General features: G+C 41.0%; 1 protein-coding gene across 1 annotated transcript in view; it reads left to right on the top strand.

The window, feature by feature from the left end:
• The first annotated feature begins 245 nt into the window (after positions 1-245).
• The window catches only part of zcchc7 (zinc finger, CCHC domain containing 7), a 53,111-nt gene continuing 38,335 nt past the window's right edge, over positions 246-15,021 (top strand). Inside the window, exons 1-3 of the mRNA XM_040146971.1 lie at positions 246-369; positions 4,775-5,391; positions 8,959-9,178. Coding sequence (XP_040002905.1) covers positions 4,879-5,391; positions 8,959-9,178 — 733 coding nt within the window. The 5' untranslated portion in view covers positions 246-369; positions 4,775-4,878. The remainder of the gene's footprint in view (positions 370-4,774; positions 5,392-8,958; positions 9,179-15,021) is intronic.

Genomic DNA, 15,021 nt, shown 5'->3' with positions numbered 1-15,021 from the left:
TTATGTTATGTTTATACGGTAGATATTCTCAACTTAATTTGGTTAGTCTGGCTGCGGCCCTTAGTAGGCTATTTCTAAAATCCTAGTTGACTGAGTTACAAGTTTTGGTACATGGTTTTCCTGAAACATTAATTAAATCTTGCCAGCCCAGCAGTTTAATTTCCAATCTAACAACATCCAGTCTTTCATGACAGCCTCCTCCATCACCACAAATCACACATATCTCTATATGACAGGACGAAGTGAAACGTTACGGTCGACCAACCTATTTACCTCCGACAAACCCGGAAATAGTTTGTCTGTCTCCCTCTGGCTGGAAGCAGGAGAGCAGCTTCGGCACCTGTAACCTCCCCAGTTTGTTGGATAAAGGTGAGCTCCTGCTTGCTGACATTTAATGTGAAACATGTACACCAGCGGCTTCGAGCAGGGCGACTTTGAATCCATGTGTTTGTTTCCTTTCATGCGTGTTTGCGACTGCGGTGCCTCATTGTTTACATCCGACCGGCTGCCCATAAACACGTGGACAGCGAGGAGGGACACATGCTAACCAGGGACTGTAGACATGTGGAAATAACCCTGAAATAATCACCGCTTGGCGACAGTTTTGAGCTCCTTTGTGTTTTGGGGCCGAGCAAGTTTTAGACATGTAGAGCTAGCTTCTTACGGAGCTAACTTGTTCCCCAGTATACCTGCTAGCTAGTTAGCATCAGCTAGCTGCAGCTAGCACCTTGCTAACTACAGCCAGAGTGAATAATTACTTAAAAAACGGAGATTTCTGATATTTTGCTTCGTCATTGTAGTGAAATAGTGGGCTGTGTGCTCAGGACCTCAACCTGTCACTCTGCTGTGTGTGTTTTCCTGAGCAACCAAACAACCAAACACCATGACAACACAGCATCTTCAAATCACTGGACTTACCCATTTATTCCCCTTGTCTCCCCTCCGACAGACAGACAGACAGATAATCGATGGTACTTTATTAATTTATTAATCACAAAGGAGAAATTGCAGCGTTGCAGCAGCCACTTCACATAAATCACAAAAACAATGAGGTAGGTAAAAAACAAATACAATCGAAGGCTAAATTGCACATAATACTTAAATATACTAAATAAAATGTACAACAAAAATAGAAAGAAATTGTTGCTAGACTATACTATGAGCTGAGTAAATGCAGTACAATGATAGTAATATACTATAATACAAGATATAAGTGCAAGTCCAGTGGAAAGCCAAAAAAAAATAAATAAAAAAGCTGTACAGGAAGGCACTGAATCGTCAGTGGATGTAGAAGTGCATAGAATGTATGTATAATGTATGAATTTTCACAGTATGGTAACAGTATATACAGAAGTACTAGAAATATTACCAGCGGATGAATCTGAAATATAACCGATGTTATGGATAGTGTAACTTAAAGTTCAGATGAGCAGTCTATATTGTCATTAGGAAAAAATGAGGCTCTGCTGTCAGAGGAGTCTCCTGACCCGACACAGAGGAGAATCGTTGTACAGTGTGATGGCAGCCGGCCGGAATGACTTCCTGTAGTGTTCCTTATCACCGCGGAGCTGAAGAAGTCACCTACTGAAAGTGCTCCGCTGTTTGACCAGCAGGTGGTGGAGGGGATGCAAGATGTTCGCAGTGATGTTCAACAGTTTCTGCAGCATCCTCCTCTCCACAACCAACGCCAAGGGCTCCAGAGAAGTCCTGAGCACAGAGCCAGCCTTCCTCATCAGTTTATTCAGTTTGTTGGTGTCACTGGCTCTGACGCTGCTGCCGTGGCAGACAACAATGAGGAATGCTGCACTGGCCACAACTGACTGGTAGAAGATCTTGCTGCACATATAAAAAGACCTAAGCTTCCTCAAGAAGTAGAGACTGCTCCGTCCCTTCCTGTAGACAGCCTCTGTGCTGCATTTCCAGTCAGGTCTGTTGTTGAGGTGGACTCGACTCCATGGTATCTGTATCCCTCCACCACCTCCATTCCCAAAAATGTTTGGAATCGGTCCAATCATGAGCGAGAACACTCCAACGAGCAGCTGCGAAACGGCTACAGTGTAATAAAACAGGCGGTTTGTGCGCGTCAAAGTAGTCCGCTAATAGTGCTTCTTTTTTCCACTGGCAGGCTCAGATTGTTATTACTGTCTGACAACATTATGGAAAGATTCCCTACAGAGAGAGACCTTTTGTTTACGTTTCGTTATTTGCGCAGGGGGGCATGCTTTCTGATGTTTACAAAAGTAGAAGTCACGCCAAATCTTATTAGTAGTAATAATAATAATAATAATAATTATCAGATATAACTGACATCATCATTCATTGCCAGCAAATATCTCTTTGATATCTCCTAATGTATATGATATGCAAATGTTGGCATAAAAACCGTCTTAAAATATTAGATCATAAAATAGGTTAAGCATAAATATGACTTTATTACACACACACACTTTGGCAACAGTATTACCAAGGTAATGCAAGCTTGTTCATATCACTTACTCCGTAATTATGAATGTTAACAGCTGAAAAGGGGAAATGGATCTATATAATCATTTTATAATCAGTCATGACTCAATTATCCAAACTTTGTACATACTACTAGCTTATTGAGTGATTGTTGTTGCAGGTATCCTGCCATACTTTTGTGTGTACTGATGCCAGGTCAGCAAAAATAACTTTAGGTAATAACATTACCTTCACTCTGTCTGCAGCAGGTCTCTCCGCTCTGGCGTATAGGAGGTAAAAAAAAATTTTCCCCCTCTGAAATGTGGAGTAGAAGTATGAAAGGATAGCCTATTCAGTAATTTATGCGTGTGGCCAATTATGATATCAATATTTGCGGAGGTACATCTATAATTTACACCTGTGCTTTAGCTAGTGGAACTTGTCAAGATGTCTTATGTGGAAAATCCCTTGAGATGTGAGTTATCTCACCTTTACAGATGCAACAAAGCTAACAGGAGAGAGATCAAGATGTCAAGCACAGTCTGTGCACACCCACACATTCCTGAGCAGGGCTTTAATTAGGCAGATTAAGTGACAACACCTGTGTTGGTGGACCATGAATGTACAAAACTTTACATTCCACCACTGTAACACCCAGTAAGTAATTTGTCAGGTCCAGCTCTCTGTGCACTACTAAACTTCAAAACGGTTGCTCTCCCTCACCCCCTCACCCTAGACTCTTCTTTCTGTCCCTTTAATCCCTGGTGGGCATCTTGTGACTGTCTAGCGTGGCGTTTCTGCAGTGTGTGCGGTCCGGGAGCCAATCATCTCCAACCATCATGGCATAGACACGCAGGACTGGACAGAGCAATGGGCCGATGCCCCCTCTCTGTCCTGTGTGTGTGTTTGTGTGAGTGTGTGTGAGTGTGAGAGAGAGTGAGAGAGTGAGTTAGAGTGACAGAAATTGGGAAAATTAGCAAAACAGTGCATGTTTTACAGAGAGTAGTAAATAGATAATTTCCCAGATTATGTTATGTTAAGTGTTTGTTGAACTCAGTTCTGGACAGAAGATAAACCTAGATCCAAGCTGCGTCTTACCACCAAAGCTCTGATGAAATGGTCTAGAGGTGAAAAAAAAAAAAAAATATGAGTGCAGCTGAACCGTGCTCTCTTTCAGCTTTGTTAACAAGCCCTTATGGATTTCAGAGCAAGACCGAAATCTGTTCCCTTCCTGTAATTGATAGTGGCCTGTGTCCACTTATTCTTCAGTGCTGTAGATGATAAGTTTAAGTAACTGTAGGGCAGCAACTAACAATTATTTTCGTTACTTATTCATCAATGAGTTTTCTTGTCTATAAGTTTTCTGAAAATAATAAAAAATGCCCATCACAGTTTGAGGTGACATCTTTAAATATCTGTTCTTATCTGACCAGCAGTGGTAAACTAAAGATATTCAGTTTACTGTCATACAGGACCAAGAAAAGCATTAAATCCACACATTTGGGATCCGGCAAATGTTTGGCATTTTTACTTGAAAAAATTCTTGAAACAATTGATCGTCAAATGTGAATCGATTAATCGTTTCAGCTCCACTATATATGCATCAGTCCATTCGAGTGGATTTGTATTAGTGGATCGGGTGTCAGCCAGATGTGAAGGTCCACATTACACACGTTAGGACAGTGACTGTTCAGATTTGACATAAACAGATTCTAAATTGGAGACAGAAAAAACAAAGCTGTTACTACAAAAGTATGATACTATTTAGTATCTGATTTTTAACTAGGGGATTTTGGAGCTTCACACCAGCACTTGAATCACCTGGAAGTCCTCAAAAATAGTTTCAAATGTCATACTATAAATGAAAACACAGTAGCTTTGAGAGAAAAGCTAACAGATTTGTTGTGATGGATTAAATATGTAAAGCTACTTTATCTTACTGGTACTGGTAAACTTGCTGCCTAGAAAGATGTAATCAATGTGAATGTGTTAACTGCTGAAACGATTTGTCGATTAACTTAATCAACAACTATTTTGCCATTTGACAGGACAAAACAAGCAATTTGAATATGTTACTTTGGGATTTAGAAACCTGTAATTGGAATTTTTCAATATTTTCTGACATTTTATAGACCAAACTACAATAAAAATGATTAGCAACAATTTTAAATATGCATTATTTACAGTAAATGGGCTAAACATGCGAAAGAGTTGTCTTTTAAGTGCAAATTTAATACAATATTACATTACTTCATGCAATAATTTATTCAATGTGATGAGTTGATTACTCTAACCAATATTTGTTTTTGTGTCTGTGTTTTTATCCCTGCAGTCAGCTGCAGCCACTGAGGTCACCGTCGTCCCAGGCGTGAGTGTTTATGTGTGTGGGTGCTGGTGAGGTGTGCGCTTGTGTGTACTGAGAGTGTTGTTAGGGTGATGTACTGCAGCTATCAAGACCGTGAGGAGTTGGAGGATGATCTCTACCAAGAGGATGATGGAGAATCTGAGGGGTCAGAGGCCAACAGCGAGCTGGAATTCCGCCTCTATAGCCAGCTCCACTACTCCTCTAATGCTGGGGAGACGGAGGAGCAGGAGAGCAGAGGTAGGGGGGAGGGCCAGGACAGCCAGCAGCTGGAGGTGACTGAGAAAACTTCAGATGCTGAAGGAGAACTGGAACACACCGGAGAAGGTGGGCCTCCTTCACCTAACATAAGCAAGCTACGGCATCAAATGAAGAAGAAGAAGGGGGACGAACCTGAGAAGCAGAAGAAGGGGAAAAGTGATCCTAAAGGTCAGAGGTCGTCATCACTTTTTGAGGAGGTCATCGTGATTGACTCCAGCCCTGATGTTATCTCCATTTCTGAGGATGACTCTGCCGATGATGAAGGGGTCTGTGCCTTAAAGGGTAAAGGCTTACACCGGCTGCAGACTTCCACCCCAGCACAACAGGTAGAGGACACAGAGAGAGAGAGAGATGTTGTGTGTGTGATTGCTTTGCTGTATGTAATTGTCTACAGTATCGTTAATACAGTTAGTTTCAATCACTGCTTGAGGTAACTACTCGACTACAACCTATACAGACATGTTTTCTACTAAGCAGAGATGCCAATGAAGAGGGAATGACACTGCGTTAAAATTAGCTAAATTGCATATTTAATCGAGTTGACAACAACTATTCTTGTTACTGTGAGTGCAATAAAACCATTGCGAGTAGAAAGTTAATAAGAGTAATTTATCAAAACACCCTTTCATATTTGCAGAAAACATATATTTTCAACTGCTTTGCCCGCCATCTCCCATCCACCGCCTGAGTGTTTAAGCCAGAACGTGCTTGTTAGGCTAATAGCAAATGGTTATAAACAAGCTAAAACTGCAGCTGACTGATTGTAGCCCAACTGTTTAGCCTAATTAGCCATGTACCTTTTAAATTTTGGACAATTCTTGTAGACTCTCTGACTGAGACAGTAGCCTCCATTCCCAAAACAGCCCCTCCTCCCTCCTAAAAGCAGTACCAGGCCAACAATGAATCCATATCAGCAGGAAGAGGGAGGATAACAGAGGATAAATAAGTGATAGTCGCATCTTTTTTAAAATTCACTCAGTGTTTTAGTTTAAGGACCATAATTAATTTTATCGAGGATTAAAAATTTACCTTTGTATCCAGGGAGATATTGTGACTTATGTGACTTAGCTTTTCTAAACATCATTGTTACTGCTCTTGAAACAATGTTTTATTATATAAAAATAATGAATAAATTGTACTCCTGTCGTGAATTTAGTATTATTTTTTGCACAGTAATAAAGAAGAAACAATAAAAATATTGATGAAGTAACGGACAGACTATCGGTAAGACTAGTAGTATTGATCAAATCCTAACAATACCCTTCCCAAGCGAAGACTAGCTCTTCTCTAGCTATTGACTTTGTGGGATTAAGATTAGGGGTCAACTGACTTGGTTTTTTCAGGGCCAGTTCCAATACCAATCTGTTAGTAATCTAGGAGACCGATAACCGATATTTGGAACCGTTATGCATTTACAGTAAAAATGAAAATCTTGGTGTCAAAATTAGGAATAACACAAACTCCAACACAAAACTACTGCTACATAAAGTCTATGGACACCCGTTGTGGTATCCAGGTGTTTCTCTTATTTTGTCTACCCCACTTATACCTATGAAGGTAGGCTAAATAACAAAAACATCTGTCTGTATAATGCAACACAGCTCAACAGCACCACACACTACCTCTTCCAGAATGACCATACCGTTGATTCAGCGACTCCAAAGTAATTTTAATAAAAACTTAACATTATGACCTCTATTTATTTCAGGAAAGTTGTATAAGACTACATTAGTTATATCCAACTGAGTGTATATTTGTAATTATCAGTTGTATGCACAGGCTACAAAGTGCCTTACTGGAATTTATTAGTTGCTTTCGAAGTGGTTCTCACCATGGAAAAATACCAATGCATATACGCTTTGTAGCATAAAGATGTTCTTTGACTTAAATAATTTTATCATATATAATTATTATCACCATATCACACTGTTTGCCCCTCCCCTTCCCCCTTTAAATACGTAACGCAGTAATGTTTACTCAGAGTAAATTTTAATGGACTTACTTCGTAATTTTATGTGAGTACATTTTTACACAAGTAATTTTTCTGCTACTTGAGTAAAATTTCTTTGAAGTAACAGTAGTGAGTGGCCATTCACATGCTTAAGTATATTGTCTCATTTCCAGTTGCCAGTGTTTCTGTGTTATTGGTAGCATTTTGTGCTGCTTTATCTGAACCCAGCTAATTTAGCTATTTTCATCATTACAGCAGCTAATTGCCCGCTGTACACTTAAACTAGCACTAGTCCTGCTCAAGCTCATTGCTCATTGCTCTCTCCGTCTTCTAGCGACTTTCTCGCTAATCCCAGTGTTGTGTACACAATATTCAGATCTGCTACTTACTTTAGCTGAGCAGTTAGCAATGGCTTCTCTCTCTCCCCCTCACTCTCCTGCTCTCTCTTGCTCACTGTGTTTGGGATCAACAGATCAACTTGGCCATAAGATTGTGGTGTTTTTGCAGCTTCAGCGTAGAGGGTTGTGATGTTGATTGAAACTTCAGCAACATCTGCTGCCTTAAGGCTCGGACACACCTTTGCCACACAGCTCCGCTCGCTCACCAGAGCTGCTTCAGTCTGCAAACTCATCTCTCTGTGCCCATCTGTGCCTGTAGCCTTCAGTGTTGATATGCTATTACTCATGATGTGTAATCAATCAGATAGTGCTGTGGGCGAGACATTGCTCAAGACCACAGCGTGGTGACTACACAGAGAGAGGGAGCTGCATCAGAGAGCATTTTTAAATGAATCTATTGGCAATTGGATTAAAAAAAAGTAATGATTCCGATAGTCGTAAAAATGCTGAATATCGTATTCCATAATCGGCCTGACCGATAATCGGTCGACCCTTAATTAAGTGTTCATGACTTGGGATCATAAACTCCTTGTAATTACCAGAACTCTTGGAGAATGTTCCTCCTGTGTCGTCTTGGGGAAGACAGAAATTCTAGCATTTTTTTGTATTCAGTTACCTTAATTGATGGACTTGCCTGATTTGAGGCATCCAAATTTGATGGCGTTTTCCTGCGCTTCTGGATTGTAAAGCAGTAAGTCAGACATGTCTGAATTTGAAAATAAAAAGGAAGAGTATCCTAGTCGTAATTATGTAATTTTGTTACTGTCTCTCCACCGCAGCTCAGCGAGCACTGCAGTTTCATACTAAAAATAGCATAACTTTGAAAGATATGCAGTTTATTTTCTTTAACTCAGACTGTTGTAGCCTCATTACCTTCAGAAAATGTTTGGATTTTTGCACAGAAGGACGGCGGTGGATTTTGCCCTCCATCGCTTATATTGGAAGTTCGTTAGAAAGGGATCTCTTAATGGCCAGGAGGAGTGATTACAGGATGCAATGTACATATGGGCATCTGACTTTTGTTTTAAGACAGATTTGAACATATCCTTTGCTGGGGCAATAGTCACTGTTTAGTGGTTCCTTGATTCTCTTCAGTTGCTAAGAAAACATCAGAGACCTTCAGTTGTCCTTCACCGTCAGCACCCTTTTGTCTTAAAGCAGTCCTTCGTTAGGGAGGTTAGATGCTGTCAAGTTATGTTTATGTGTATGTTTATGTGATACGTGTTGAGCATGTGTAGCTGCAGCAATGCTGGAGTGTGTAGCAATGCTAGTAAATGACTTGCTGCTGTACCGGAGCATTGACCAAAAGTTTAACTGTAGAAGAATTTATTCATGCTGTTAAACAAGAAATAAGGTTAATGTGAAACGGTGTATGAATGGACGGTTTTGTTTTTTTTTGTTTTTTGTTGTTTTTAAAACTTATTTTATTTAACCCTTACTTCACAGCTAGACAGTGGTTTGAGCAGGTCTGTAAGGGATGCATGAGGGTGCAACTGAAAGCTTTGTATTGACATCTACAGTATGGTTGTTGTTTGTTCATCTAGGGAGACCGGAAAAAGAAGAGGAGTCTCAGTGCGCCGGTGACGGTGGACTCCAGCAGCTCAGAATCCGATTCGGAAGAGTCTGAATCCAAATCTGAGTCCGATTCTTCCGATTCTTCTGATTCAGATGTTCTGGAGAGCTGGATGATCCTGGGTCGAGGGAAGCAGGACGGAGACCATTCCATCTCACTCAACCTGGAGCAAGGGTCTGACAGCAATGCAGGTGTGTCTTTGTTAACTTGTGGCCTCGTTTATGTGTACGTACTGTTTTTGCACTGGGTATGTTGTGCATTGTTCAAAGCTTTGTGTTATGTTTTTGTGCATTTGAATGTGTGTGTGACCAGGAGAATAGAAGCAGTAAGTAATTTTGTATGGTCCAGCTCATTCAGAACACTTAGCCTACCTGAAGCAAATTGATAAGGAGCGGACACAGCGATGGGCTACGCTGCGAGCAATCCGTGTGCTTGCATGTTTGTATGTACATATGCGGCATCTGTGTCTGCATGTTTACGAGTTTGTAAGCCCTAAGCATTCTTGGCACTGTCTGCCCAGTCGCTCTCTTCTCTGATCCATCCTTGAGTATGTTTATGTGTATTATGTATTGATATGTGCGTGCAGGCTTGTGTGAGTGTGAATATTTGTGTTTATAAAATATTCCAGTTCTAATCAGCATGCGTGTGTACATACACACGCATACCAACAGTCATAACGCTAATGCCAAAAACAAACAAACTGAGAGACAACAATGCGGAGAGGGGGGGTCGGGAGAGATGGGAGTAATCAAAAAATGAATAAAAATGTTCCCTGCAAATCTCTTCAGATCTCCACATTATCTTAACCTGCAGCCTCAGCAACCTCTCCAGCTTCTCACCAGCTTCCCCCTCCTTCTCCCTCCTACCTAACCCTCTCCCATCTCATTCTTTTATCCCATTTTCTCACTATTGTGCTCTCTCCCACTCTCCCTCTCTCTCTGTGTCTCTCTCACTGTTTCCTCCTCATTTGAATTTCCCTGGGCTGATGTTTCTGCAAGAGTGCTCACTGCCTCCTCTACACACAACTCGGCTAAAGGAGGGGGTCTGGAGTTGATGGGAAGGCTTGAGGTTTTGGCCTGGTTTTGGGAGGAAAGGAGGATTTTAGGTCTCTGTGTCTCTTTCTTTCCCTCTCTCTCGTCTGGCTTCTCTCTGTGATCTTTGGAGCTTGACCTCATGTCTGCACATGGGGGGCAATGGGTGTGGTGTGGAAGGGGTCTTTAAAGTAGGAGGGTTTTGTCAAAAAAAAAAAAGAAAAAGGAAATGAAGGCAAGGAAATTTTAGGGACGAGTCTGAACAGTCTTGAGCTGTGCTCCAATTCTATACTACACAGTAATTTTAGGGGGTTTTGGGTATGTTGTGTGCTCACACAAAAAAGGGGCCAAAACATAATGTTAACAAAACCAACAATAAATTGATCCTAACAAGAGTTGTCCGTGAAGTCTTTGATAGCTTATACTTCTGTGCCAGAGAGCTCTGTTGTTGTCCAGAAACTATTAAAACACATCAGTGAGCCACACTGTTGCACGGACATGTGCCTTCATGACAACGAAATGTAGTTTATTTTGAGTCAGTCCCGGTGCAGTTAATACTCACTTGTGCGCCAAATGTGTATTAATCCAAAGGTGAAAATAGTTCCCAAGTCCTGCACGCTTTACTCTTTACAGTGCCCAAAAAAGTGAGACTTTTTTTCAAAATGAAAGTATATATTTGTGACCTGTTTTTACAGATTCAATTCAGTTCAATTCAATTTTATTTTTTATTTTATATATATATATATATATATATATATATATATATATATATATATGCAAACTAACACATTGTTGGTTTTTGGTCTTTTCATGGGATTTGTGAATGGATACAAAAATATAGAATCCTCCAGTCAGGGTGTCCCGCTGTGCTTTATAGCAGAGTTGGGCCACCATGTCTGAAACAAAGACCACCTCTGCTATGTTCACCAAAATCAATACATGTTTATGAAATAAGACATTAACCCCGAAACCGTACCATCTCGGTCCTTTTAATATACTCAAAACAGTATGTATATCAAAAAATGCTCGACCTTTGTGCTGTTGCTGTAGACTGTGTTCCAGGGACGCATTTCACTATGGAAATAAAGGAGCTGGTCACAACTGCAAAACATTAAAAAAAAAAAAAAGAAAACGCAGATGGTGGTGTGATAGCTGTAGAAAGATTCTGGAAAACTTAACCAAGAATTACAACGTTTTTTGAAGATTGAAAATCATTTGCTTTAGCATATAATGCATACTGTGTACAGCAAGTATGAGGTAAAGAACTGGGACACAGCTTTGAGGATCCCTACCCTCCTCCTACTCCTCTGCTGGTGTAGGTTTAATACTGTTTGAAAACAAGATACTTAGCGGACTTCTTTTCTTCTTCTGGGAATTTGTTTCACATGCTCCTTTTATTTTCCAAAGAAGTGGGGAGAGAAGGCCAATTTTATGTCACTGAGATATGGCTGGATGAATTTTTATGACTACAATAACCGTTACATCCATAACCCAGGTCTGTTGGATGAATTTAAAGATTGTTTTCTGTTTTTATATGCCATGTTGTGTGTTGACTCTTGTAGGGTGGGTGCCTACGCTGTGTTTTCACATTTGTGTGTGTGTGTGTTTGTGTGTGTGTGTGTGTGTGTGTGTGTGTCAATGTGAGTAACAAGTTTGCACAGCAGTGACTAATAGTATTTGTACGCCTAAACCCCATCTCAGCATCACCATCAAATCACATTCACTACACTTAGTCTCTCCCTCTCACCTACAGAAATTGAATCCTTTCATCCTCTTTCTCATTCTGTCTCTCTCCTACATAGTGTCACTTGTTCACATACTTTTACAATCTAATCTTTTCTCGCTTCCCCACATATGGTTTTATCAAATACATGGACACATGGAGACACACGCGAACACACTCACAGCCCGAGTGGCTATCTGTCACCTGGCTGCAAGGGGCAGCTGTTGGTAGGTCGATCTGTAGGGACACTGGATAAGGAAAAAAGAAAAGATAGTAGAGAAAAGGGGGATGAGCCAGGGCCGTCTGCCTGTCCGGCAGCCATGCAGCAGCAGCCAGATGGAACAAGAGAGAAAAAGCAGGGCCTCCCAAAATCCAGCTCAGTGCTTCTCCAACCCGGAGAGGTGTGCGTGTACATGCCTGTGAATGAATCCGGGGTGTAGGCGGGGTGTGCTGGAGCTAAACCTGAATCGTAAGTGGTTAAACTTCACTCAGTGGTCACACTTTTTTTTTCTCTCTCTGTTGCTCCCCCCAGTTTTCTCCTTGGTTTTTTTTTTTTTTTTTTTGGTCCCCTCGGTCTTGGTCAGTGCACACCAAACTTTGTTTGAGGCTTAGAGAGTCAGCTCTGGCTCGCTATCGGGGTGGCCGATCACATCAGAGTGTGTCAGTGTGTGTGTGTGTGTGTGTGTGTGTGTGTGTGTGTGTGTGTGTGTGTGTGTGTGTGTCGATGTGTACGTTTGACTGAAAGTCTTGGTGAATTAGAGAATGGAGTGTGTCTGTGTGTTTGTACCAAAATGTTAGCTCTCTCTGTCTCACAGAGGAGGAAGGTAAGCTCTGCTCTTCTCTTCTCTTCTCTTCTCTTCGTTCCTCCTTTCTTTTCAAGTTGCTGTGTTTCATAATCTTGTCATGCTGTTCGGTGTAGTTTTGCATAACAAAAATAGTTTTCGTAGTCTGATTAAAAGCTGTGGTATGAGTGTGTTCACTCTGTACCTTTTTGTGTGGGATGCTACTTTGGGCTAGGAGCTTTTTTCCTGCAGCTCCTTGCAGTCTTAGACCTCATTTGGCCTTTGTATATTTTTAGGTGTGTATCATTATAACTCACAGGTCAGTGTACAGTATGAACAGACTGAAATATGGATTTAGCTGGCTCGTCTGTGTTTGTGGCTCTGATTATGAGTGAGAGTGCGTGTTTATGTTCAGGGCATCGGGATTGTAAAATGAGATTACAGTGGCATGTTGGGTACCACACTAGGTGTGTGTGTGTGTGTGTGTGTGTGTGTGTGTGTGTGTGTGTGTGTGTGTGTGTGTGTGTGTGTGTGTGTGTGTGTGTGTGTGTGTGTGTGTGTATGTGTTGTGGGTGTGTGGGTGGGCGGGCAGGCGCTGCAGAAGGGAGGCATTGATAGGATCAGCTCTTATCTTGGCTGCCCAGTGCCACACGAGGTGTAACGCCACACCCACACTACCACACAGTGTGTTTGAACAGGCACACACACACACACCTAGTTTGGTACCCAACACACACACACACACACACACACACACACACACACGGATACACTCACCATGAAATCGCTGTGCCATAGTTTGACTTGTATTATCCAGTTTTTACAGAGGATATGCAAATTAGATGAGACTACTCTGTAGGCCTAATATTAGCGCATGCAAAATAAATCGTAGAAATTCAGTTGAGAGCCTGATGCTTTCATTTTTAAAATTTTTTTGATTGAACAACTGTAATATGGTAAATGAAGCAGCACTTTCTTTGTAATATGAAAAGTCCCCTCGGTAACCGCTTTCATGAGGTGACAGCCTCAGTTATGTTGCTTCTTGTGTCCTTTTGAGTGTTCTTTGTAGATCCTTAAACATTTGGCCTCAATGTCATGATTTGCTTATTGAAAATATATATCTTTGTTTTTTACAATCATTAGTGATGATTTTACTTAGCTAAAGATGACATCTATGGTCTTTTGCCATTTTTGGACATACTCATCAGCGAGTATGTGTTAAGTATCCTGTGAACTCAGCCTTCACTTTTACTGTAACTATTTTACTAACAGTATGCGCAACCGTCAAGGAAGTTTCAGTAAATTGCCCCTTTTCTGTCTCATTTCACTTTTCATTGTTACTCTCTTGTTCATGTCATTGCTGAACAGATTCACTGTCAATTTAGTTCTATCAATTGTTTAATCCTTCTTTTACCTTAGACCCATGCCGTCTAGTTTTCCCTGTGTTTTCTGGAAAAACTGAGGAAGAATGGTCATTTATACAAGTGAAGAACAACAGGAAGGGAGGCAGTAGAAATTTGGATAAAATCAGAAGGAATGTGAAGTAACATTTGAGTTTCTGTCCAAAGAAATCTTTGCAGAAGGGAAGGGATGGGCAGCAGGGGCTCAGCATCAGACAGAGGGAGAAAGAGAGAGATGAGAGTGGGTAAGCTAAAGTGGATGAGACAAGCTTTGAAAAAGGACCGGCCACGGTGTTGCTGTCGGTCAGGGCCGGTTTGTCTCCAGGCTAAGATCTCAGAATGGCTCTAACACGGCAGGATCTCTGTCTGCACGCACTGACATCCAGCGCTGTCAGTCAGTCCTGTCTGTGTGTTGCTGATGGTTCTACAGTTGAACCCTCTCATGTAACACTTGACCTGGTGTGGCGCCGCACAAGACTGCATATCTCGTTTCCATGCCATGTTTTTTGAGTTAAATGAAACAGCTGTTTATCTTGTGAGCCGTTTCAGATTGGCAACATGTCAGCCACATTTGAATCGGTTTTCTTTGAAGCTTTAAGTTGATGCAATTTGAGTTGTGACAATGTTAGGATGGATTGGTGCTGAAATTAATTTGTGTTCATTGGATTGATATTAGTTTTCACTTCATGGTTCTGGTCAAATGTGAAATTTAACAATGTGATATAGGCAAAACAAAAAGGTTTATTTTACATAATTGTAGAAATAGAGATTTTATTTTAACAATGTCGTATGGATTAATTGTTTATTGCAACCCGTTTCTTCTTCTACTTGCATTCATATGGCAGAATTACTAAATTACTATCCTGCTATTAGCTGTTGCAGACATTCTAATTTAGCTGTGGTTCTGCTGCAAAATCCCTTAGCGCTGTTAAGCAGTTTATTTACACCATATTTATCTGCATCTGGAAGGGACAAGCCATCCTGTCTGAAAGTAATCTTTGTCAAAATAATCTATGAAAATTTCTCTATTTTTTTCTGGGAAACTTTGACTAAGAAACACCCACAGACATCTGTGGTTGCGGCTGCAGGTGCTCATTT

This window comes from Xiphias gladius, chromosome 15, assembly GCF_016859285.1.
Source record: "Xiphias gladius isolate SHS-SW01 ecotype Sanya breed wild chromosome 15, ASM1685928v1, whole genome shotgun sequence".
NCBI classification, from domain to species: Eukaryota; Metazoa; Chordata; class Actinopteri; order Istiophoriformes; family Xiphiidae; genus Xiphias; species Xiphias gladius.
Note: the sequence above shows the minus strand (reverse complement) of the source record. Positions and strands in the feature narration are given on the sequence as shown.